We start from the raw sequence: 27008 nt of genomic DNA on the forward strand, positions 1-27008 counted from the left end.
TTTGTATTTTTTCACCCCCATTTTCAAAGTCTTTTGTTGGGGTGTTCCTCGTTTTTTTTAAAGATTTTTTTGATGCAGTTATCTTTTGGGGGGCTGTCCCAAGGGTACTGGGTGGTTTCCGTACCTATGCACCCCAAAAACGGAATTCTGCACTTTTTTTCACCTGCTATTCACAGGTGAATCTTTTTCGCCTATTACATTGCATTGCGTTATCGCTTACGCGAAAACTCTTTGGAATTGAATACGGAGGAAACTTTCCGACTGGCGAAAAGTCGCAATCTCAGCTTTTCACCTCTAATTGAATTTGGGCCTTAATGTTCAAAGTAGACTAATGAAAGTGAAGGCTACATTTCTTGGCCCTGGCGTCTGAGGCATTAGCCAATGTTTCAAGTATCATTTGCTGGATTATTTATAAAATGTATATTTTTATTATTTTGTAATATATCGAAAGGAAATTATATAATATGATTAGAGTGGACTGATGTGTTACTACAAATGGGGTGACTTAAGTTTCCACCTTCTATATGTTTATCAAAAACTTCTCTGGAGTCAACTCAGGTATGTTATACCCCTTTCACACTGCCATCAAATAACCCGGGTTACTGTGCAGTATGAAAGGGCCCCGTTGAAATAACCCGGGTCGAGCAATCCGGCATTTCAACTCGGGTAACGAGCAGGGTTGAACACAAATTCATTCTGGCTCGTTGTGCAGTGTAAACGGGTAACCCGGGTCGAGGCGACCTGGGTCCCGTTTACTGCATAGGGAAAGCCAGCACTTGGAGATGATCTCATCTCCTAGCGGTGGCTCAGCTGTGATGGCGGTGATGTCATCGTCCTGGCATTATTGCTGGGTCGGGCTGCCATTCTGAAATTGGTCTCAGACAGGTTGCACCCAGTATGGACGCGTGTACAAATCCTGGGTGCGACCCGCCATTTTCGATGTAAAAGGGATATTAGTTAAAAAGTAAGGCAACAGTGTAAAGCAGTAGGTCATCATGAACAATAACAACCTTTATATACAACATAATAAATTCCCTCCCACTCTCGTCTAAAGTTTATTCACCGAAGAAACTAATTGATGATGTCATGAATGTGTTTCTGTGGTCACCATGTTAATTCTTACAAGCCAGGATGCAATAGTGTTTAATACGGGCGCTCATCACAGTAGAATCAGCCTGTTTTCCCAGTATGTCTTGGAACCTACAAGAATAGAGTGTATTCAGCAAAGTACTGCAATATAGATCACCACATTTATTAAAAAAATTTCATTATACTATTTGAATTTGTAGCTATTGTGTAGTACTTATTGATGTTAGGTTGTATTGTGCAATTTGTTTTTATTATGCAAAAAATCACTATTAAACGCCCTCAATAAGGTTCTGTTTTAAATTGTTTGTGCAACTTTAATAAAGTGTTTAAAAACAGAATCTTTGCAAAGAGGGGCATTTGTTCCCCTCAGCAGCTTCCCACCCGTTAACAGGTCTGGGTAATTATTACTCGCTACCCCCTTTGTGGGCGCCCATGTACGTACTTCTGCTCAGTCTGTATCAGGAATTCTGCTGCTCCAGTCGGATCTTTTTCCGCGAATGCCTCGTACATATATACTGACTGGATAAAGCCCATAGTGTCTGCTATGGACATCTGCACTGTGACTGGTATGTCCGTGATCCTGTAAAAGACAAAAGGAAGGCAGGCAAAGGACTATTAACTGGGAGGGTGAGCAAAGGCAGATTTATGCTAATTATAGGATTTCAAGGTTCAGCGACTTTTTATAATGAATATTCAATGTTATATATACAGTGGCATATGTCCCATGGATCTCGCTTGGAGCCAGGTATAACTTCTGTCCAGACAGTCTTTCAGTCTTCAGTCAGTTATTAGTGCCTCCTATGTTTCTGGTTCCTGTGTGAAACCCTACTGGTACTGTGGTACACTTACATGGAGTACCTGAATACTGTCTCTCACCTCTTCACGGTGACTCTTCTTTGCTCCGGCTATGGCGTGGGTATGGCATCCATGACCAGCAGGGCCCCCGAATACTCGGGTGCTTAGCACAAAGTACCTGATGGAGGGAACACATGTGGACAACAGGTGCAGTGCAATAAAGAAATGTTGGGCGCCAGACCATCTCATGATGCAATAACAAGAAAACTTTATTTACACTCCTCCATATCCTCCAGCACAGCAAACGTAACAGTTACAAGCTCTACTTCGACAACTTCCTCCAGCACAATTCTTGCAGCAGATGGTAAATGCTGTATTTTACGCTTAATGGTTACAGAAGATTAGTTACGTTCCACTCCAAACGAACACCTCCAGCGCAGACTTAAACATATGACACAGCAGTGAAATAGTAGCACATACCCGGTGTTGCTGGGCTCAGTAGTTCTATGCATGTCAGTCCAATAAAAACTTCATACAGCATACAGGGGACTCCAGATTCGAAGTTCATCGCACTCATCTCTATCCTCACGAGAGACTGCTAACGTGCGGCACATCCCATTACACAGGGACCCTCTCTCCTTCCATCACCCCGCATACACCTTCTTCAGGCATACTAACATCCTGTATATCCCAGGACTCTGCCTCTATCCAGGGACCTTTCATCTGACATGCTGGCAACTTCATGCAGACCATTAACCCTTTCACTGCTGGGCTTCTCTACTTCAGCACATGGTTACACAGGATTCTTCTATAGGACTCCCCTCTAGTCACACTGCCATTTTGCACTGAGCCCTCCCTCACTATGGGGCACTTCTCCAGGGGCTATCAACCAGGGATCCAGCCAGGGCCGGATTAACCATGGGGCGGATGGAGCTACAGCTCCAGGCCCCACATTAAGATAAGCCCACAGACAGACACTGCTGTAAACAGGATTTGTTTTCCTGCTGCAGCATGAGAGCAGCAGCCCGAGGTCCCATGAGAGCGGCAGCCCGAGGCCCCGCCCACTCAAACATTGCAGGCCGGCAACCCCCTCCCCGGCATCCCGTCATTAAAAGACAGGGCATACTCGTCCGGCGCAGTGGTTAGCATCTCTGGCCCGGCCCCTCCCTGCGCCTCTAATGTATAGTGACAGCGCAGCGCCTTTCTTACCATGTGACACGTGACGTCATATAGATGCCGACCTATCACCATCAGCGAGTCCGGACTCCCAGAATAGCTTCCTAAGCCCATGCATGCTCTGCTCCGTGAAGGCAGCTCAGTGAGGACGGAGACTTATCCTGCTGCTGTGTGTCGGTGAGTCATTAGGTGCTGGCTGCTGCTAACAGGTTGTCATGTGCTCTGGTGGCTGCAGTGCTGCTATCAGCATTTAGCAGTGTCTTCAGCATGACCATAAGTGCCTATGTAAAAGGTACTGCAAAAGCAGAAATTACCCACTGAATATATTTATTTAATGGGGCACAGGAAATTTTGGAGACAATAGCCATCTGGTGCTCTATATGGAAAGGATAGTCTCAGTGAAAGATTTTGTCTTCATCACATCTGTTAATATGGGATTTCTAGTACCTTACACCCTTCCCCCTCATCTAACAAATAAATATTGTGTAAAAGATAAGCAAGTTATTATTTTGTCCAAAGCCCTTTTATGCATTTGTCATGTGTCCTTGTCTGGGACTGTACTATGGACCTGATTTAGAGACTGATGCAATGCTGATGTTTGGTTGAGCAGTTATCAGTAATCTGCGCCTGCGTCTTGAATTGCACTGCGCACGCATCAAGTTTCATATTTGCTGGCAGTGAGCATATATTCACAAAGGTATTGACACACAGGGACTGTTTGACTGGCGGCTTAAACACAGGTGTGTTGGGACAATTTTAAGGGTTTTTCTTCCTGCGACTGTGATCACATATGCAGTAAAAATAGCTCGGGCATCCATTCTGCGCAACTGTAGGGTTACTCAGAACATCTATTTATCGACTGATCTGCGACCAATACTGTGTCTTTGCACACAGACAATTGGATCTGTGAAGCCGCTGGTGGGCGTCTCAACAATTGCATATTTCCGCACAGCCGCTGCATATATATTTGCAGCTGTGGTGGAATTAGCGAGCAAACATTGTCCTATGCGTGTAATACAGTATGTAAAAAAAGAAGGAATCCTGTCTTTGGAATTTGGTTTAGTCCCAGCTGTAGTTTCCATTTACCATATAAATAACAATAATATGTGGATTCATTAATCAATTTATAAAACTTGCACTTGCTCCTACTGTAGTAGGTTCTCACCAAAACTGTCCAAATACAGCAATACAATGTGAAATGAAGAGTGTACATCAGAAACAGCTGTCAGGCTGATGATTTTACTGGCTTGCCACTTTGGCCAGATTCATCACTGATCGCAATTGCAACAGCGTACGCAAATTGGTCGATGATGCGTACTGCTCATGCAGATACAAAGCCACCGCAGATAGAGGGACAGGACATGAGCATTTGGGGGTGATGACGGCGGAGTGATTGCAGAAACGCAGGCGTGCCTGTCCGTTTGAGCACCATTACAGGGGCATGCATAAATTTGCCATTGCGACGGCATACGCAGCTTGTGTACTCACTGCGTGCGACGAGGTTAGCAATTTCTGAGTAAGGTCAGACCTGTTGTAATTGTGCGTGGGGGGCCGATGTTACTCGATGTTCCTGATGTATACGCAGGATTGCAAAGTGTTACAGATGTGCGAAAGCAGTAGTGGGCGTCTATGCCGGCTTTGGGTGCCTCTATGCTGGCTGTGTGACGACTTTACGATTTGCAGTCATTAGCATAATTTTGCAGCAGACCTGCGTGCATAATCACAGCTGCGATTGCAATAGCGATCTGTAGTAAATCAGGCCCTTTGTCCATAATGAATATAAGTATACCATTATTTGAACTTTAAAAAAAAAATGTCATGGCTTGGAAAATCATTTAGCAATAAGCACCTTTTTTGATATTTACTACTTGGTGCTGTGTCAGTATGGCACTTGTGTCAATGTTTATCTGGATCTTTATGTTATTGACTAAGGGCTCTATTTACTACAATCCGCATATTTAATGCGGATTGTAGTGTGATATTACCGAGTGAATTCGCATTGCGAATTCAGGCAATATCACAGGGATTTACTATAAATCCCTTGCAGGGACAGAGCTTGCGATAAAGCTCTGTTCCTGCGGATCCCGTCCGCACTCTAGTCGCGGTATTTTCGGAAAAAATACCGCGACGAAGAGACCGCGCATGCGCCGACCGACCACCGCTACTACCCCCCCTCCCTTCATTACACTTACCTGCACCTCCTGGCCTCCGGTGATCTTCTCCGGGCTTCCCGATCAGGTGATCTCCTATACTGCACTGGGGCCCGATCACCTGATGACCGGGCCCCAGTGCACTGTGGGAGACCAGCTGACCGGAGAGGAGCCTTCACCAGAGGCCCGATCACCGGTCCCTGGATTCAGGTAAGTAAAAAAAAAATGTTTAATTTTTTTTTTCTTTTTTTTACAGCAATCAGCTAGCGGTCTGCTTAGACCACACAGCTGATTACTGGTACCGGCTCCCGCCTCTGCTCTCCCCATTAGAGCAGAGTGGGAGCCCAGTAACCGTGGGAGACCATGGATAACGCCACCTCCAGGTGACGTTATTATCACAGGGCTTCCCCCGGTATTTTTTTACAATTTATTTTTAGTAACTATGGTCGGATCACATTTCCCATTACAATTATGGGAAATGCGATCTGCTTTACTAAAAATAAGTGATACTGGGGATTGGAGTAGAATTTTACTAATTCTACTCCAATTGCCCTGTAATAACTACAGGTGAAACTAAAATAATGTGAAAAGGGTGTGAAAACACCCTTTTTCACTTTATTTTAGTAAAAATAATGTTAATAAATAGAGCCCAAAGCACCCATTATGAATTGAAGCTATTTGTTTGGGCGAATCTCCTCTGGTTACTATGTATAAATGTGTGTATATGTTTATGTATTAGCTATGCCCTCTATGATGCTAGCCACTCTCCCTGTGCAGACAACACCCCCTCAGCACTGATCGTGCACCCCACATTACTACTCACACACCCGTGGCGGCACACAATAGGCCCTTCAGAGATTTCAGCTCCAGGCCCATGTGGACCTTAATCTGGCACTGGATCCAGCATTACACATCAGACACTCACCCTCTCATTACATGAGCTGTCTCTTCACAGGAGATCTCTCATCTTCCACTGTGGCATCAGGCAGCACTTCCCCTGAGAGCCTCTGCAGTGACTTCCTCACTAACAGGCACTCTGCTTCCAGCTGCTGCCTCTGCAGTACTCCCCAATCCTCTTCTAATATGGGAGTCTCATCAATAGTGCTGCTCCTCATACAGCAGCTCCCTTGCAGGACTGTGGGGAAGGGTGACTCCCCCCCTTGTCTGTATCCAGGGGCTTCAAGACTCCTTATAGCCTAGGGGCTTCTTGCAGGGGGCCCCTTACTGCATTACAGGGGCATTCCCCTGTACATATGAAATGTGGCTCATGGCAGCAGCCATGCTCCCTCCCCTGAACCTCAGGGAACCGCGGGACCTCCCTCCTCCCGTCCCGTGGCCCCAGCCTAAGATGGCCACACTCCTTCTCCCTCCAAGGACACTTTTTTCGCGCTCCCGCGAGGCCACGCCCCCTTTCCCCATGAGGCCACGCCCCCTTTTCAGCCTGCTTCCTCCTGTCCTCCTGGTGATTGACAGATGATGTCACCAGGAGGCGGGGCTTAAATACGGGGGCCGAGCTTAAGCCTGGCTCTGCTGGGTATTACACCTGCTCCTATTTCAGAATGACCCACTACTACTGTGCACATGGCTTGAGGGCCAGTGAGACATTTTTCCTGCTATAGGCAGAGACCACAATAAGCCTGGTTATAAGGCTTCATGCATGGAATTTGATTACTGTCCTGTGTCCTCACAGACTGGATGTGAAGAATCTTTCCCTCACCCGTGGTATTGGGGCAGGCAGTAGGCTGTAAGGTAGCCCGTTAATAGCAGAAATGGTGCGGAGCCATTGTCCTCAGATCAGTGCAGGCAAATAACCAGTAGGTGCCCCAGTTATCTGGCAGCAGTAGGTCCTCCATCTCGCTGTAGTGGGCCTGATTTTGGGATGTCACTGCACCTCTTAGAAAAAAATTTAGGAAGGGCCCAGCAATGTCAATAAACCTCTCTGGGCTAATGGTGTGGTCTCTGAAGAGAATAGCACGGACCGCTTCAGAATATGCACATGCACAGGACTCCCACATGCTCAGAAGTAGCCAAACTGTACATTATTCTACTACTACAGTAGTACCAATGATTGGAATAAAATACCAGAGCAATGGCCCCGGGAAGGCTATGTGGCATAGTCCTGCCCCACTCACCTCCAGCTCCATAGAGGCCACATCCCCCTCAGTGAAGGTAGTTCCATTACTGTCAAACCCCCCTACTTGGGAAGTGCACAGTGGAGGTGCTTTGTTACCCCAAAAAATGTCTGCCCAAGCAGGATAGATGGTCTTCTGTATAGCAAAAGGAAACAGTCTGCACTGGGTAATTTTTGATATCTTTATAAATGTTATCCTATTAAAGAGCAGTAATTATATGTATATGGGGAAGCTATCATTAGCTGAATATGTGCTGTCTGCTATCATCTGCACTTACTATTGTGTGCTCTCAGCAAGTGCTCCCCAGCACCACCTGCAGGTCACACTGCCCAAGTACCAAGTACAACTATTCCTTCTCAGCTAGTGCTCACCGGCACCATCTACAGTTCACACTGCCCTAGTACCAAGTACAACTATTCCTTCTCAGCTAGTGCTCACCGGCACCATCTACAGTTCAAAGTGCAGTCATCGATAAGTTGTTTGCCATTTTATCTAACTGACTAATAGGGAATCGGTATGATTTACCGCCGGCTGCATGGCATTAACTAACCTAATTTCCCCCCCTAACCCTGCTTTAGGGTGCCTAACCCTAACCCCCCCCTCTGCCTAACCCTAATCCCCCCTCTAAGTGCCTAAACCTAACCCCCCCTTCCCCGCCGCCTACACCTAAGTCCCCCGGGGGGTTGCCTAACCCTAACCCCCCACTGGGTGTGCCTAACCTTAACCTTCCCTCCCCCTAGACTAACCCTAACCTCCCGGGGGTTGCCTAATCCTAAATCCCCCCCCCCGTGCGGCTGTCCGCGTCGGCGCCCAGCATTTCCTCGATCGGGATGCCGGGTGCCGGTCTCCCGGTGTAGGTAAAATGACAGACATTGAGATTTCGACGCCTGTCATTTAACCCTTGCCGGGATTAAGCAGTCGAGAAGTCGGCGGTTGGCATTGCGTCCGCCGGTTTCCTGACTAATAGTGCTGTGCTACTTGTACAAAAAAGCTTGTTGATGTGTTTTACTCTGTAGACATAACCAATTAGAGAGCAAATTTGTCCTTCGAAGCCCATGATAAAAATGTACACTAGTCACTAGACTGGACCATACACTAGTTCTCAACTCAACTGATATTTACATATAACTGCCAGAACCAACTTTGGATACTAGACCCCTCACGTGACATTAACTTAAATCTTACACTAACCACCAAACTCTACTTTGTACTCAAGCCACCATATTGGACCCAAAGTTGTACATTAGGCCACAGTCAGGACATTATGTTCTTTATTAACCACTGGACTGAGGTCTGGTTTACACAGTAGCATTGCAGCTGGGCTCTGCTTTGTACACTAACTTCTAGACTGGACAATATTAAGTAAACAAGTTACAAAACTTGTCTTTTCTTAGTACTCTCTGCAGATTTGTGTGTAATTAACCAGGTCTATTACCTGTATCCACAATAGATGTGAGATTTGCATATACCATCATCAGACAATACAAACAAGCTACATAACACAGAATTTTACAGTAAAAGTCCTGCAGGTTTCTCTTTGTGCCTCCTCGAATCAGGTCAGTATGACGCCATGTAGACCACAGGGTGACTCTAATTTTGGGATACGCGACTAGAAATGCTTTGGACTAGAATTAAACTTCATGTACACACTACTGAGAAACTTCATATCACTACCGCTAGAAACGTTGCATCTGGGGAAATTCACTCATCACTGTTATTAACCCGTTTTTTTACTGCTAACTCCTGAATAGTACACTTTAAAAATAGGATAAAGAGGTTGTTCCCATATTGCAATATAACACTTTAATGCCATGTTTAAAATGTTTGAACGTGTCACAACCTCATTTTCTTGTGGTAACATTTGCCACAAGTGCAGTAAATTGTATTTATAAAAGAGCAAAAAGCACATAGAAAGCAAATTAATACATGTGACTAAATCACATCTGAATCTAATTCTAACCATTCTTTCAGTGGATCAGCGTGACCTAGGCCTAAATCATAGATGAAAACATAGATGTATAAGGTATGTGCATATATTACATACACACAACCATACACATCCAAACAGGCGCTAAGGATACCAATAACCTCAAACACTAATTGATTGTCCACTGGAGGACTACAGCTACCAAAACATGAGGCGCTGATGCCACATTCAAACATAAACAAATTGAATAAACAAAGAATGGAGCGTTTACCACTTTTGAGACAGCGCTTCATTCTTTGTTTATCTAAATCATAGATATGAAACTACTGATGATTTGAAGGAAACTCCAAAACCATGAATCTGATCTGAATATGAGAAGAGGTTTGCAGAGACCACAGGCACACCATGGGGTGTGTTGGGTTTGTCCAGGCACACCCTAATATTGGCTAGTGCTCCAGTCTCTCTGTCAGTCTCCTGTCTGCACCAGTCTCTCTGGCCTTCCCACGTCTGTGCCAGTCTCTCTGTGGCAGTCTTTCTCCTTCCCTATGTGCCATTCTCTCTTTATTTTCCCTCCCTTCAAAAGCCTCTCTTCTTCCTCTATCCCAATTTCTCACCCTCTGTCTCCCCATATGTGCCTCTGGGCCTGATGGTGGCCCAGTGCGCATGCGCACGACGGAGCCGGCTCCATCGTGCGCATGCGCAAGATCCGGATAGCGAAGGGCAAGCCGTCGCTCCGGGTCTCGTACCAAAGAGGGCATGCTGTCGATGTTGAGTGACAGCACGCCCCCTTTGGTGGACGGGCCGGGGGAGTGGCTGCCCAAATGGAGGCGTTCCATGTGAACGCCTCCGTTTGGGGGCGGCCCCACTGACATCACTTGTGAGAGCCGAAATCTCTCTGGGCTTGAGGCAACGAGACCCTACCACAAGGGTCTCGTCGCAAGCCCGATGGTCGTGATGGTCTTGACCATCGTGACCATCTTACTGGCCGCTCGCTATAGCTGTGTGTGGTCACCCACACCTATGCGAGTGGCCAGGAGGCCGCTCTAAAAAACAAGAAGGCCGGCCCTGATTCAGAGCGAGCGCTCTGTCAGATCGTCCGCCTCTGAATCAGGGCCTCTGTCTCACCACTTTGTGTGTGTGATTCTATGCTTAATCTTTGTGTGTGATTGCTCCTTTTTTTCCCCCTCTGTGTGTCTGTCTCTGATTTTGTATGTACACTCATTTCTCTCTTTGTTATTGTGTTTTTCCATTTACCCCTAATAATCTCCCACATGCCCTCCACCATCTCCTCTCTCCCCTAGTTTCACTCTTTCTGCTTTCCCCGCCCCCTCGTTACCTTTCTCCTCTTCTGCCAAAGTGTATGAAGTCCTTGTGTCTGCTGATTAGAAGCAATGAGGATGAATGTGGGTACAGCCACATTTAATGCCACATAAATGAACCTGAGGTTGGCAGCTATACATCTCTGATTTTATTCGTTTTTGTGGAGCAATGAAATAAACAACTTGTACATTATACATCCTACTCATCAAGCTCAAAACATAATTTGCACACACACTAATGGAGGTTTGTCATGCAGCCAAACAGGAATTCTCTGCAGTCTGACCATGAAATGGCTAATAGGGTTAGCCACATTCCCTCCATACCCCTTCTTGGTTATTCCCTGCTATTGCACTCCCACAGAGGATCCTTCAATCCCCATTACAACAATACCCCTAAGCCTATTGCAGGTGGTCAGCATTGTCAAGCACATCTCAATGACTAGCTGCACAGGCTCACACCTGCTGACACTGGTCATGCTGGGTTCAGTTGGAAGGAAAGAGGTGGCGCACTTCCAATTAAGAGGGAGTATCAATCCTTCAAAAGAGGACAGGTGGAGAAGATGCCTATAGAAACCAATCAGATTCTACCTATCAATTTGTAGAATGTACTGGATAATTGATAGCAAGAAGCTGATTGTTTGCTATTAGTAATACCCCCACTTGTCCTTTTTAGAAGGTTTAAAACACTGTTTCATGTCAACAAGTGATTAGTGTGATTCTGTGAATCATGGAGCAAACCAAGCAGCTCAGCACATCTGATGACCCAGTGATGATAGGACTAGGCACCATCCCTAGACATTGCTAGACAACATCCATAAGCTATCCTAGACTCCATCCCTAGACTGTGTTAGACACCATCCCCAGACTGTGCTAGACACCATCCATAGATAGTGTTAGACCATCCCCAGACTGTGCTAGACACCATCCTCAGACAGTGCTAGACACCATCCATACACAGTGCTAGACCATCCCTAGCCAGTGCTAGACACCATCCCCACATTATGCAAGACATCATCCCCAGACAGTGCTAGACACCATCCCCAGACTGTGCTAGACACCATCCACAGACAGTGCTACACCATCCCCAGACAGTGCTAGACACCATCTCCAGACTGTGTTAGACATTATCCCCAGACAGTGCTAGACACCATCCCTAGCCAGTTCTAGACACCATCCCTAGACAGTTCTAGACACCATCCCTAGCCAGTGCTAGACACCATTCCTAGACAGTGTTAGACACCAACTCTAGAGAATGGGAGACACCATCCCCACACAATGCAAGACACCATAACCAAACAGTGCTAGACATCATCCCCAGACTGTACTAAACACCATCCCAAGACAGTGCTAGACACCATCCCTAGACAGTGCTAGACACCATCCCCAGACAGTGCTAGATACCATCCCCAGAGAGTGCTAGACACCATCCCCAGACAGTGCTATATACCATCCCTAGCCACTTCTGGACACCATCCCTAGACAGTTCTAGACACCATCCCTAGCCAGTGCTAGACACCATCCCTACCCAGAGCTAAATACCATCCCCAGACAGTGCTGGACACCATCACTAGACAGTGCTAGATAACATCCCTAGCCAGTTCTAGACACCATCCCTAGACAGTTCTAGACACCATCCCTAGCCAGTGCTAGACACCATCCCCAGCCAGTGCTAGACACCATCCCCAGCCAGTGCTAAATACCATCCCCAGACAGTGCAAGACACCATCCCCAGACAGTGCTAGACACCATTTTTAGACAGTGTTAGACACCATCTCTATAGAATGGTAGACACCATCCCTAGCCAGTGTTAGACACCATCTCTAGAGAATGGTAGACACCATCCCTAGCCAGTGCTAGACACCATCCCCACACTATGCAAGACACCATCCCCAGACAGTGCTAGACATCATCCTCAGACTGTGCTAGACATCATCCCTAGACATTGCTAGACAACATCCCTAGACAGTGCTAGACACAATCCCCAGAAAGTGCTAGACACCATCCCCAGACAGTGCTAGACACCATCCCTAGACAAGGCTAGACACCATCTCTAGACAGGGCTAGACACTATCCCCAGACAGTGCAAGACACCATCTCCAGACAGTGCTAGACATCATCCTCAGACTGTGCTAGACACCATCCCTAGACAGTGCTAGACACAATCCCCAGAAAGTGCTAGACACCATCCCCAGACAGTGCTAGACACCATCCCCAGACTGTGCTAGACACCATCCTTAAACAGTGCTAGACACCATCCTTAGCCAGTTCTAGACACCATCCCTAGACAGTTCTAGACACCATCCCTAGCCAGTGCTAGACACCATCCCTAGCCAGTGCTAGACACCATCCCCAGACAGTGCAAGACACCATTCCCAGACAGTGCTAGACACCATCCCTAGACAGTGTTAGATACCATCTCTATAGAATGGTAGACATCATCCCTAGCCAGTGCTAGACACCATCACCACACTAGTGCAAGACACCATCCCAAAACTGTGCTAGACACCATCCCTAGACTGTGCTAGACACCATCCCCAGACTGTGCTAGACACCATCCCTAGACAGTTTTAGACACCATCTCTATACAATGCTAGACACCATCACTAGACAGTGCTAGACACCATCCCTAGCCAGTGCTACACGACATGCCTAGACAGGATAGACACCATCCCCTGACACTGTAAGACACCATCCCCAGTCAGTGCTAGATACCATCTGCCAACAGTTCAAGATACCATCCCCAGACAGTGCTAAAACCAATCCCTAGACAGTTCAAGACACCATCCCCAGACAGTGCTAAAACCAATCCCTAGACAGTTCAAGACACCATCCCCAGACAGTGCTAAAAGCCATCCTTAGACAGTTCAAGACACCATCCCCAGACAGTGCTAAAAACCATTCCTAGACAGTGTTACAGTATACACCTTCTCAAGACAGTGCTAGACTCCATCCCCAGGCTGTGCTAGATACATCCCCGTACAGTGCTAGACACCATCCCTAGACAGTGCTAGACTCCATCCCTAGACTGTGTTAGACACCATCCCCAGACTGTGCTAGACACCATCCATAGATAGTGTTAGACCATCCCCAGACTGTGCTAGACACCATCCTCAGACAGTTCTAGACACCATGCATACACAGTGCTAGACCATCCCTAGCCAGTGCTAGACACCATCCCCACATTATGCAAGACATCATCCCCAGACAGTGCTAGACACCATCCCCAGACTGTGCTAGACACCATCCACAGACAGTGCTACACCATCCCCAGACAGTGCTAGACACCATCTCCAGACTGTGTTAGACATCATCCCAGACAGTGCTAGACACCATCCCTAGCCAGTTCTAGGCACCATCCCTAGACAGTTCTAGACAGCATCCCTAGCCAGTGCTAGACACCATTCCTAGACAGTGTTAGACACCATCTCTAGAGAATGGGAGACACCATCCCCACACTATGCAAGACACCATAACCAAACAGTGCTAGACACCATCCCCAGACAGTGCTAGACATCATCCCTAGATAGTTCTAGACACCATCCCTAGCCAGTGCTAGACACCATCCCTAGACAGTGCTAGATACCATCCCCAGACAGTGCTAGACACAATCCCCAGAAAGTGCTAGACACCATCCCCAGACAGTGCTAGACACCATCCCTAGACAAGGCTAGACACCATCTCTAGACAGGGCTAGACACTATCCCCAGACAGTGCAAGACACCATCTCCAGACAGTGCTAGACATCATCCTCAGACTGTGCTAGACACCATCCCTAGACAGTGCTAGACACAATCCCCAGAAAGTGCTAGACACCATCCCCAGACAGTGCTAGACACCATCCCCAGACTGTGCTAGACACCATCCTTAAACAGTGCTAGACACCATCCTTAGCCAGTTCTAGACACCATCCCTAGACAGTTCTAGACACCATCCCTAGCCAGTGCTAGACACCATCCCTAGCCAGTGCTAGACACCATCCCCAGACAGTGCAAGACACCATTCCCAGACAGTGCTAGACACCATCCCTAGACAGTGTTAGATACCATCTCTATAGAATGGTAGACATCATCCCTAGCCAGTGCTAGACACCATCACCACACTAGTGCAAGACACCATCCCAAAACTGTGCTAGACACCATCCCTAGACTGTGCTAGACACCATCCCCAGACTGTGCTAGACACCATCCCTAGACAGTTTTAGACACCATCTCTATACAATGCTAGACACCATCACTAGACAGTGCTAGACACCATCCCTAGCCAGTGCTACACGACATGCCTAGACAGGATAGACACCATCCCCTGACACTGTAAGACACCATCCCCAGTCAGTGCTAGATACCATCTGCCAACAGTTCAAGATACCATCCCCAGACAGTGCTAAAACCAATCCCTAGACAGTTCAAGACACCATCCCCAGACAGTGCTAAAACCAATCCCTAGACAGTTCAAGACACCATCCCCAGACAGTGCTAAAAGCCATCCTTAGACAGTTCAAGACACCATCCCCAGACAGTGCTAAAAACCATTCCTAGACAGTGTTACAGTATACACCTTCTCAAGACAGTGCTAGACTCCATCCCCAGGCTGTGCTAGATACATCCCCGTACAGTGCTAGACACCATCCCTAGACAGTGCTAGACTCCATCCCTAGACTGTGTTAGACACCATCCCCAGACTGTGCTAGACACCATCCATAGATAGTGTTAGACCATCCCCAGACTGTGCTAGACACCATCCTCAGACAGTTCTAGACACCATCCATACACAGTGCTAGACCATCCCTAGCCAGTGCTAGACACCATCCCCACATTATGCAAGACATCATCCCCAGACAGTGCTAGACACCATCCCCAGACTGTGCTAGACACCATCCACAGACAGTGCTACACCATCCCCAGACAGTGCTAGACACCATCTCCAGACTGTGTTAGACATCATCCCAGACAGTGCTAGACACCATCCCTAGCCAGTTCTAGGCACCATCCCTAGACAGTTCTAGACAGCATCCCTAGCCAGTGCTAAACACCATTCCTAGACAGTGTTAGACACCATCTCTAGAGAATGGGAGACACCATCCCCACACTATGCAAGACACCATAACCAAACAGTGCTAGACACCATCCCCAGACAGTGCTAGACATCATCCCTAGATAGTTCTAGACACCATCCCTAGCCAGTGCTAGACACCATCCCTAGACAGTGCTAGATACCATCCCCAGACAGTGCTGGACACCATCACTAGACAGTGCTAGACAACATCCCTAGCCAGTTCTAGATACCATCCCTAGACAGTTCTAGACACCATCCCTAGCCAGTGCTAGACACCATCCCTAGCCAGTGCTAAATACCATCCCCAGACAGTGCAAGACACCATCCCCAGACAGTGCTAGACACCATTTTTAGACAGTGTTAGACACCATCTCTATAGAATAGTAGACACCATCCCTAGCCAGCGTTAGACACCATCTCTAGAGAATGGTAGACACCATCCCTAGCCAGTGCTAGACACCATCCCCACACTATGCAAGACACCATCCTCAAACAGTGCTAGACACCATCCCCAGACAGTGCTAGACATCATCCTCAAACTGTGCTAGACATCATCCCTAGACATTGCTAGACACCATCCCTAGACAGTGCTAGACACCATCCCCAGACAGTGCTAGACACCATCCCCAGACAGTGCTAGACACCACCCCTAGACAGTGCTAGGCACTATCCCCAGACAGTGCTAGACACCATCCCCAGACTGTGCTAGACACCATCCTTAAACAGTGCTAGACACCATCCTTAGCCAGTGCTAGACACCATCCCTAGACAGTTCTAGACACCATCCCTAGCCAGTGCTAGACACCATCCCTAGCCACTGCTAGACACCATCCCCAGACAGTGCAAGACACCATTCCCAGACAGTGCTAGACACCATCCCTAGTCAGTGCTAGACACCATCTCTATAGAATGGTAGACACCATCCCTAGCCAGTACTAGACACCATCACCACACTAGTGCAAGACACCATCCCAAAACTGTGCTAGACACCATCCCCAGACTGTGCTAGACACCATCCCTAGACAGTTTTAGACACCATCTCTATACAATACTAGACACCATCACTAGACAGTGCTAGACACCATCCCTAGCCAGTGCTACACAACATGCCTAGACAGGATAGACACCATCCCCAGACACTGTTAGACACCATCCCCAGACAGTGCTAGATACCATCTGCCAACAGTTCAAGACACCATCCCCAGACAGTGCTAAAAGCCATCCCTAGACAGTTCAAGACACCATCCCCAGACAGTGCTAACAGCCATCCCTAGACAGTTCAAGACACCATCCCCAGACAGTGCTAAAAACCATTCCTAGACAGTGTTACAGTATACACCTTCTCAAGACAGTGCTAGACTCCATCCCCAGGCTGTGCTAGATACATCCCCGTACAGTGCTAGACACCATCCCTAGACAATGCTAGACTCCATCCCTAGACTGTGTTAGACACCATCCCCAGACTGTGCTAGACACCATCCATAGATAGTGTTAGACCATCCCCAGACTGTGCTAGACACCATCCTCAGACAGTTCTAGACACCATCCATACACAGTGCTAGACCATCCCTAGCCAGTGCTAGACACCATCCCCACATTATGCAAGACATCATCCCCAGACAGTGCTAGACACCATCCCCAGACTGTGCTAGACACCATCCACAGACAGTGCTACACCATCCCCAGACAGTGCTAGACACCATCTCCAGACTGTGTTAGACATCATCCCAGACAGTGCTAGACACCATCCCTAGCCAGTTCTAGGCACCATCCCTAGACAGTTCTAGACAGCATCCCTAGCCAGTGCTAGACACCATTCCTAGACAGTGTTAGACACCATCTCTAGAGAATGGGAGACACCATCCCCACACTATGCAAGACACCATAACCAAACAGTGCTAGACACCATCCCCAGACAGTGCTAGACATCATCCCTAGATAGTTCTAGACACCATCCCTAGCCAGTGCTAGACACCATCCCTAGACAGTGCTAGATACCATCCCCAGACAGTGCTGGACACCATCACTAGACAGTGCTAGACAACATCCCTAGCCAGTTCTAGATACCATCCCTAGACAGTTCTAGACACCATCCCTAGCCAGTGCTAGACACCATCCCTAGCCAGTGCTAAATACCATCCCCAGACAGTGCAAGACACCATCCCCAGACAGTGCTAGACACCATTTTTAGACAGTGTTAGACACCATCTCTATAGAATAGTAGACACCATCCCTAGCCAGCGTTAGACACCATCTCTAGAGAATGGTAGACACCATCCCTAGCCAGTGCTAGACACCATCCCCACACTATGCAAGACACCATCCTCAAACAGTGCTAGACACCATCCCCAGACAGTGCTAGACATCATCCTCAAACTGTGCTAGACATCATCCCTAGACATTGATAGACACCATCCCTAGACAGTGCTAGACACCATCCCCAGACAGTGCTAGACACCATCCCCAGACAGTGCTAGACACCACCCCTAGACAGTGCTAGGCACTATCCCCAGACAGTGCTAGACACCATCCCCAGACTGTGCTAGACACCATCCTTAAACAGTGCTAGACACCATCCCTAGACAGTTCTAGACACCATCCCTAGCCAGTGCTAGACACCATCCCTAGCCACTGCTAGACACCATCCCCAGACAGTGCAAGACACCATTCCCAGACAGTGCTAGACACCATCCCTAGTCAGTGCTAGACACCATCTCTATAGAATGGTAGACACCATCCCTAGCCAGTACTAGACACCATCACCACACTAGTGCAAGACACCATCCCAAAACTGTGCTAGACACCATCCCCAGACTGTGCTAGACACCATCCCTAGACAGTTTTAGACACCATCTCTATACAATGCTAGACACCATCACTAGACAGTGCTAGACACCATCCCTAGCCAGTGCTACACAACATGCCTAGACAGGATAGACACCATCCCCAGACACTGTTAGACACCATCCCCAGACAGTGCTAGATACCATCTGCCAACAGTTCAAGACACCATCCCCAGACAGTGCTAAAAGCCATCCCTAGACAGTTCAAGACACCATCCCCAGACAGTGCTAAAAGCCATCCCTAGACAGTTCAAGACACCATCCCCAGACAGTGCTAAAAACCGTTCCTAGACAGTGCTACAGTATACACCATCTAAAGACAGTGCTAGATTCCATCCCCAGGCTGTGCTAGAGACATCCTCATACAGTGCTAGACACCATCCCTAGACAGTGCTAGACACCATCCCTAGACAGTATTAGACACCATCCCTAGACAGGGCTAGGCACCATCCCTAGACAGGGGTAGGCACCATCTCTAGAGAGAGTTAGACACCAACCTTAGACAGTGCTAGACAACATCCTTAGACAGTGCTAGACACCATCCCTAGACAATGCTAGACACCATCCCTAGACAGGGCTAGACACCATCTCTAGACAGTGCTAGACATCATCTCTAGACAGTGCTAGACATCATGCCTAGACAGCGCTAGACACCATCCCTATAGAGTCCTAGACACAATCCCTAGACAGTGCTAGACACACTCCAGCAATTCACACCATGCACACTTCTATGGTAGAGACCATTGACTCCTGTTGATAGTTACCAGAGTTATATATTTATATATATATATATATATATATATATAGATATATATATAGATATAGATATATATATATATTTATATACGTATCTCTCTTGATCTATTTCATAAGTGACTGTTTCTTCTTTAATTACTCACCACATCTTGTCTTTTAGTGGCACAGCTTCATATATCTTTTGGTATTGGCATAGCATGTGGTCTGTAGACTTCACAGAATACTTGATTAAAGTATCCCATACCTGCAAAGTTTAATAAAAAAAGAAAAGGAAAAAAAAGTCTAGGTGTGAAGATTTTGTAACATTAAACAAGTCTCAGTTTTGGATCTTAGGAAACCTCTGGTGCCCAATTAAGTAACTAATTTATTTATTAACATTTAGTTATATCTGGGGTACTTGCAACAGAGCAGTAACAATGGTGTAATAGGCCCTGAAATGAGGAAACAGGTGGTAGTAAATGCAGTCTTAGCTGGAACGCAGACACTTGATGTAACAGGCACATCAGGAGAAATACGGAACAGAGCAAACATAACTGAAACCCGAAACTAGGAAATTCATATTAGAAGAAGTGCGTTGTTTTGGCAATTTTCTGGAGTCAAGGGCTGCTTTATATAGGATGCTCTCAATGTCCATTGACTAGCTGGGGCATCTGAGCACTGTCTCTCAAATCTGGTTGGGATCGATCAGTCACCTGATTAAATCTAATATTGCCGCTCCCACTGATGGATAGTAATCGAATACGGGAGATGTGATACTTAGGGATACTGTGGAGTGAAGTGTGGATAACTCCAAGATGGCACCGCCGAACACAACAAGTGTTATTAAGACCCGGATGTGTGACAAATACTTATAAGAAATTACTCATAACACACTAGTATTCTTAATATGATTTAATGGTCTACGCATTCCACTTAAATTATATCTAATCTTAAATCAACTTTTGAGGCGCTGTCTTACCTCTCTCATTAGTTCTGTAAGGTCTTCCGACAGATCACCATATTCAATACCAGTGTAAGGATGGAAAGCATGAACAGCAAGGCAGCCATTGGCCTTGAGCACTCTGGCTGCTTCCTGGGCAAATTTATCGACCTCGAACCAATGAGCAGCGAGACCGGCATTCACCAGGTCCACAGAGGCAACTTTCAGTGGTAACTTCTCAGCTTGGGCCACCCTAGAGAGCAGAGACCATGTGTGATGTCATGCAGCCTGGTTTTGTTATAGATTCTGATATCTGGGTGGTTTAATGCCTGTATGATACTCACATGTAGGACACATTCTTCACTAAAGTGTAACGTCTGCCCAAATTTATTTGAGATTCACTGGTGTCTATTCCCAGAACCTTCTTGAAGTGAGGAGCTAGTGGCAAAGTGTAACGCCCAGTCCCACAGCCAACATCCACCGCCATATTAAGAGGTTGCCCTTGGTGCTAAGAAGAGAGACAGAATACTATTAGTGAAGAGTTACTGATCTCAGTATGTGGTAGCTTTCAAATTTTGACACTGCAAATTACAGGTGCACACAGTTGACATTGCACCCATAGGGCTGGTGCAAGTTTCGATGGAGCGACCCATGGTGTGTCTAAAGGTGTGCATTCTTACCCATGGGCGTCTTGCTAATGTATAGGACGCATGAGGGAAGACCAATCTTCTGAGTTAGTTTTCAATCAATCAGAGAGATATAATAGTGATAGACTCATAAATAAATCTCTAAATAGAAAATATAATAGTCAAATATTTTGAAATATAAGAATAGTAAGGGAAAAGGACTGATACTACCAGTTCTACCACTACCCACTTGTTCCAATAACCATAGGTGAAAAGTGTGACATGGAGGAACGGTAAACCCTTTAGAAAAAAAGAAATGAGTGATATGTTGCTCAGGTGTTCCTTTCTGCTTTCAGGTGTCATACCATAGGTATAGGACACCTGATGAGAGAAGTATTGACCTGAGATTATATCAAATCAATATGGAGGGATAGAAGAATAAGAACTTATATATACAGTTCAGCATAGATTATTCACACAGAATATAAATCAATTGGTGCATTATACTGTGCAACATATGCCAGAATGTACAAGTGATAGCATATCAATATTTATAATAAGTTTCCTATATGGGACCAAAGGTTGATAATAAGATATTATACAGTCATGTATGCACTGTTGTGTGATTTTCCTTATGTATTGTATCTGCATATGATCACTCACAAATATGCAGATATTGGCTATTAATTAATCATATCAAAACAGTCGTATATTAGACAAGTATAGTCATCCATAGTATGTTATAGTATCTTCTAAATAGAATTACACTAGTCTATACTGTCTAATCACAAGTTACTGACTGAAAATATACATTACTTTAGCCGGTGGGGAAACATACATAGTAATATACTGAATGCATATTCGTCACAAGAGATGCATCTTACATTCATTAAATGTTTAAGCACAAATCAAAATTTACATCCATCTGAGCCGCATGGCTAAAGGGTAATAATAAGCAAAAAATGATCCCATATGTAGAGATGCAATTCCCGATTGCTGAAGCACATGTATAGACCGCAAAGTCAACTATACATAAGTCATCAAACTAATCGGGAGACAAGCGTAATAATGTTCTAAACACACCCCATGTGCAAAAGGATCACCCACCGTAATGACAAACTTACAATTGTCAGTACAAAAAGAAGTATAGATACCAACTAGTTTCTGGGGTGTCCCATGCTGCGCAGCCACGGGCACACGTCCTGCCGACGCACGTTTCACCTTGAGGGCTTGTTCACGGAGGAAACAGCTGCAGAGGCACGTCCTGTAATGCCCCAGGTTAAAAATAGAGATAGACCAATCATCCGGCTCTATGTCGTAAATGACAAGGCAGTAAGCCAATCAGTGACCATGCGCTGCTGGAACCAATTAAAAAAGAGGTGTGTAAAAATCCTCCTATCACCTCGTACTGTAGAGGGGTGGGAATGTTGTATGTCCAATAGGCATTCCTGTAATGATGTCTCATGTTAAAGTATACTGAACTGTCACATCAGGCCAGTTATACACAGTACATGTCCCTCCAAGGTAAATACATAAAAGTATTTGTTTATTAACCCTATCTGTCTCAGTGGATCAGTCGTCAACACCATGTACAAAATACCTAGCTAACTAAACAGTGAGTGTCCTCATAATATCAAAACCCAAAGACCTAGACGATAGATAAAAAACCCTGCCGTCCTAAGTTTAAACAGGCAGGTGAAAGTTGTCATTATCACCCTGCAGAAGTTTAGTAAATCAGATGTCATGTTAGTGATATACATCATTGCTTACCCCATTATAAGAAAAGTATGAGTTCTCCCTAGTGGGTCATTGGAGGAATATGAATACCAAGCATGTTTACTCCAATCAACTGCTACTAATCGTAGCAGTTTACTAAAGATGTTAAAAGCATAAAACCATTAGAAAATCCATAGAATAATAGTGCTGTTAATTTGTATCAATAAATGCTAGGCAAAAATCTACATCTAAAAAGAGTAATAAATAGTGAAAGTATAATGTCAATTCATCCCATGCACCTTGAAATATTAAATTATAGTGTATATTCCTCTGATATGTTATATCTAATTACTGAAATAGCCCTGGATACAGGTTGTACCAGTGTGATAAAGGTGAAAAAAATGAAATATTAAATATATGTGACCAAGAACCCGTGCAAGTGAGTGAGGTGCAAGTGACTATTAATAAAAAATGGGTGAAAAAGAATGAATGGAAAGAAGCAAAGATATAATGCGAGAAGAAAGAGTAATTATAACATGTCTGCTTGTATAAGACAGTATGCATTAATATCTAAACGTGATAATAAATGTCTGTGTGAGAGGATATGTGAATTTGAAAAAAGTGACGTATAAAAGACACAAAAAAACGTATCTAGAATACACATAATCTATAATGTCAGAAATTGAAAAATATATCTGACATCTGTGAAAACAATATATCTATAAGGTAAATACAAAAATATATTCTAAGAGATATCAACTTATACATATAAGGAGAAAAATCCATTAAAGAATATATGCAGTCAATGTGCATGGGATAATAAAGGTTATTACCCTAAATACAAGACCTGTGAAATTTTTTGATTGCCACACTGAAGTGTGGCCATGTTGATACATCATTACAAAAAGTGATGTTATACAAAGGGACTGTAGCTGTTATACTCGTTTAGCCCCTGGGGTACTAGAGTGTCCAGTCTAAAGATCCATTCAGTTTCTTTTCTGAGTAAAGCCATGCTCAAATCTCTTCCCCTAATACCCGTCTTAACTCTGTCTAGACAGAAAACTCTAAGAAATCTAGGATCACTGTTATGTCTTAGCAAGAACTGTCTTGCTACAGATGTGATTTTCTTCATTTTCTTTGTGTCTGATAGGGCATTTCTGATGTTACTCGTGTGTTCAAATATCCGTGACTTCAGAGCTCGTGTGGTCATACCTACATATTTGTAGTTACGTTCACATTGTAAGCAGTACACAACTCCAGTGGTGTTACAATTAATTAAATCCTGAATAGGGAAAGTTTTACCGTATTTATCTTGTACATTATCAACCCTGATGATAAAGCTGCAAGCCCTACAGCTCCCACAGGGCAATTTCCCTTTGACCTTTGGTACCTTTTTTGGACATTGTTCATAATGACTGTGTGTAAGAAGGTCTCCTAAGTTTCTGGCTCTTCTCCAACTCATGGAGACCTCATCTTTTAGAAAAGTCCTCAAATCAGGATCCAAAAGAAAGACTGGCCAATGTTGCTGTATAATCTTTCTCAGTTCCTGCCACTCTCTACAAAAATCTCCAACAAAACGGATCTCATCCTTGTTCCCCTTAGATTTAGGTTTTGGGAACACAAGGGTATCTCTCCCAGTTCTAGATACTTCAAATCTTGCTTTCTTTATAGATCGATGGCTATAGCCCCTGGCTCTAAGTCTGGAAGTAAGGTCATTGCACTGTTCCTTAAAATCGGCCTCGTTTGAGCAATTTCGTCTGAGACGCAAAAATTCACCCTTGGGAAGATTAGATTATGTAGGTGGAAAATGACAGCTTGTTTCATGTAACAGGCTATTTGTTGCTGTCATCTTCCTATACAGATTGGTGGTAATCTCGCCAGTCACTTCTTTGCTGATTTTGAGGTCCAAAAAGGAAATACTAGTATTACTCATCTCCCAAGTAAACCTTAGGTTCAATTTGTTGTCATTCAGGATACCAATAAATTCCAGAAACTCATGTTCACTGCCTCCCCAGATGACAAAGACTTCATCAATGTAACGTAACCATTGTATAATGTGCTGTGTGTATCTCTCATATGATTCAGAGAAGACCACTTCCCCTCCCACCAACCCAGAAACAAATTAGCATAGGTGGGGGCACAGGTAGAGCCCATGGCTGTGCCCCTAATTTGCCAATAAAATTTGTCCTGGAAGGTGAAGAAGTTCTTACGAAGGATAAAGTGTAATAAATCAATCAAACAATTATTGAAATCACTAACACTTTTCATCTCCAAAAAATATCTCACTGCCTTCAGCCCATCTTGATGTCTAATGGAGGTGTACAGTGACTCAACATCGATGGAAATTAACAAGTGATGTTCCTCTAATCTGACATCATGTATCTTTTGTAGGACATCCCTCGTGTCCTTCAAATATGAGGGGAGAGTAAGTACGTGGTCTCTCAGGTGCAGATCCACAAATTTACTGCTTTGTTCCGTAAGGCCCCCTATGCCAGAGACTATTGGTCTCCCTGGTGGATTCTGGGTATCCTTGTGTACTTTGGGGACTGCATAGAAGGTCAGTACTTTAGGGTGTCTGACCTATCTATTTATGATTTAAGATAGAGCTGCAGCAGGTGATCATATTGATTAGTGTATCACATCATTTCAGTTTTTCTATCACCGTTTTTTTGATGTTGTTCATTTGTGTTTGTTTTGCTATATATTTTTTCATGTGATCAATATTCCTGTCCTATTTATGTTTGTTCAGTATTGTTATGTACCGACTGGTACTTGGAGTTTCTATTTGTAAATGATTTAATAAAGGTTGTGTTTTAACTAGTATATTGATCTTTAGGAGTGCTCACAACACAGAGTTCTTTCTCTCTCCGTTTGTTGTCACTATTCATTTCAACTCTAGTGAGCACCACCACCACCTTAGTGCATCCCTTTTTTTAGGATCAGACACACAATTATAGGAATAGTGGTTATTTTTGTATGAAATAAGTCACATTTCATTGGTCTGTGCAATGATATCCCTTTCCCCCTTTTCCTGTTAGTCTAAAGATTAACCAAGATGGCTTAGCGCTGCTGTAAGTGGGCAACTAAGTATCACAATTGGTTGCTGCATTAGCATAAAGATGCAGGCGCATCTGCGTCCATCTCACAATCAGGATCAGACACACAATTATAGGAATAGTGGTTATTTGTGTATGAAATAGGTCACATTTCATTGGTCTGTGCGATGATATCCCTTTCCCTCTTTTCCTGTTAGCCTATCAACTGTTTTTCTGAGTATATATTCAGCTGTTTACATCATCAGCACAACCATATATCTTCTTATATATACTCTTTCTCTCCTACATTGGAGATTATTTTTTTTTTTCCAAATAAGATCATAACAATCACTGGCATTCTATGGCTAATTTCAACCTGAAGGAGGAATTAATCATCAAACGAAGAACTCCAGAGGATCTGGATAGTATATTTTCATCTTCCGGTGTGGATGATATTCCCAATTCTAACTGGGAGGAAGACTTTTCCCAACTGAAGTTCCAATTGTACAAACAATTACGTGTCAACTGGGACCTTACTACATTAGAGAACTATCAAAAGCATAAGATCTCACCAAGGGGGTTAAGACTGAAAGTCTTCCCTTCCTTTAACTTGGCCACATCCAATTTACAAAAAGAATGGGAATCATGTCTCCTCAAGTGTTCACAGGACCTTATGACTGTTCTCATTAAACACAACCTCTTGATACTAGAGGAATGTGATAAGAATATAGAAAATCTAGGGACAAAACTCTCCCAGTGGGAACAGGACCAACAATTCCAAGTATGTTTTGATAAAAACAAAAAAGAACTTGATAATTTTGAGAAAATTATCATTGAACACAAACGCAACAAATTTGCCCGGGATAAGAAAGATTTCTCTGTAGGTAGAATTTTCAAATGGAATCAGCCCAGTAAAATTGTGTATAACAGATGGGAAAACTATTATTATTCATCATCTGAGGTGGAATCCTCAGGAATGGAGGATAATTTAGAAACACAGAAAGATTCCAGACCACCCTACCCCAACTCCATGATTCCTTTTTTGGACAGTATGAGAGATTTAAGATGAAGGTACTGAACAGGAGGCCAACAAGGAGGGGGAGGCAGAAGAGGAAGGGGTACATGGGATTGGGATCTGCCATTACCACCAAGACAATCAACAAGGATAAACAGAAGGAGGCAATAAATTCCCAATCATGTGATGAGCTCAAGATCATCAATCTCTCTGATCAGATTCTGTCAATGGAACAGATCTCTCTTCTTAAAAAAGGTCTGACATTATCGCCCGCTACTAGTTTCAACCGTTTTTTATGGGAGAAGGATTTAAATTTGTTTGGGAGGAAACTTCTCCTTAAAAAATTCTTTGTCCATCAGGATAAAACCTTAGAGCTTTCTAAAAATATAGCCTCGCAGACTAATGATGATATGTCACAGACCAATTTGGTACAAGATTACTCCAATTTTAATACAGAA

At 44.8% G+C, this 27008-nt stretch overlaps 1 protein-coding gene across 1 annotated transcript in view; it reads right to left on the bottom strand.

Moving 5' to 3' along the window:
* Positions 1-1112: 1112 nt before the first annotated feature.
* Positions 1113-27008, bottom strand: part of LOC148501839 (uncharacterized) — a 31247-nt gene continuing 5351 nt past the window's right edge. Inside the window, exons 2-6 of the mRNA XM_088449913.1 lie at positions 20503-20666; positions 20198-20411; positions 19383-19483; positions 1532-1669; positions 1113-1200 (exon numbers count right to left, since the gene is read on the bottom strand). Coding sequence (XP_088306039.1) covers positions 1113-1200; positions 1532-1669; positions 19383-19483; positions 20198-20411; positions 20503-20666 — 705 coding nt within the window. The remainder of the gene's footprint in view (positions 1201-1531; positions 1670-19382; positions 19484-20197; positions 20412-20502; positions 20667-27008) is intronic.

The sequence above is a fragment of the Taudactylus pleione genome, unplaced genomic scaffold (genome assembly GCF_031769625.1).
Source record: "Taudactylus pleione unplaced genomic scaffold, aTauple2 ptg000500l, whole genome shotgun sequence".
Classification (NCBI taxonomy): domain Eukaryota; kingdom Metazoa; phylum Chordata; class Amphibia; order Anura; family Myobatrachidae; genus Taudactylus; species Taudactylus pleione.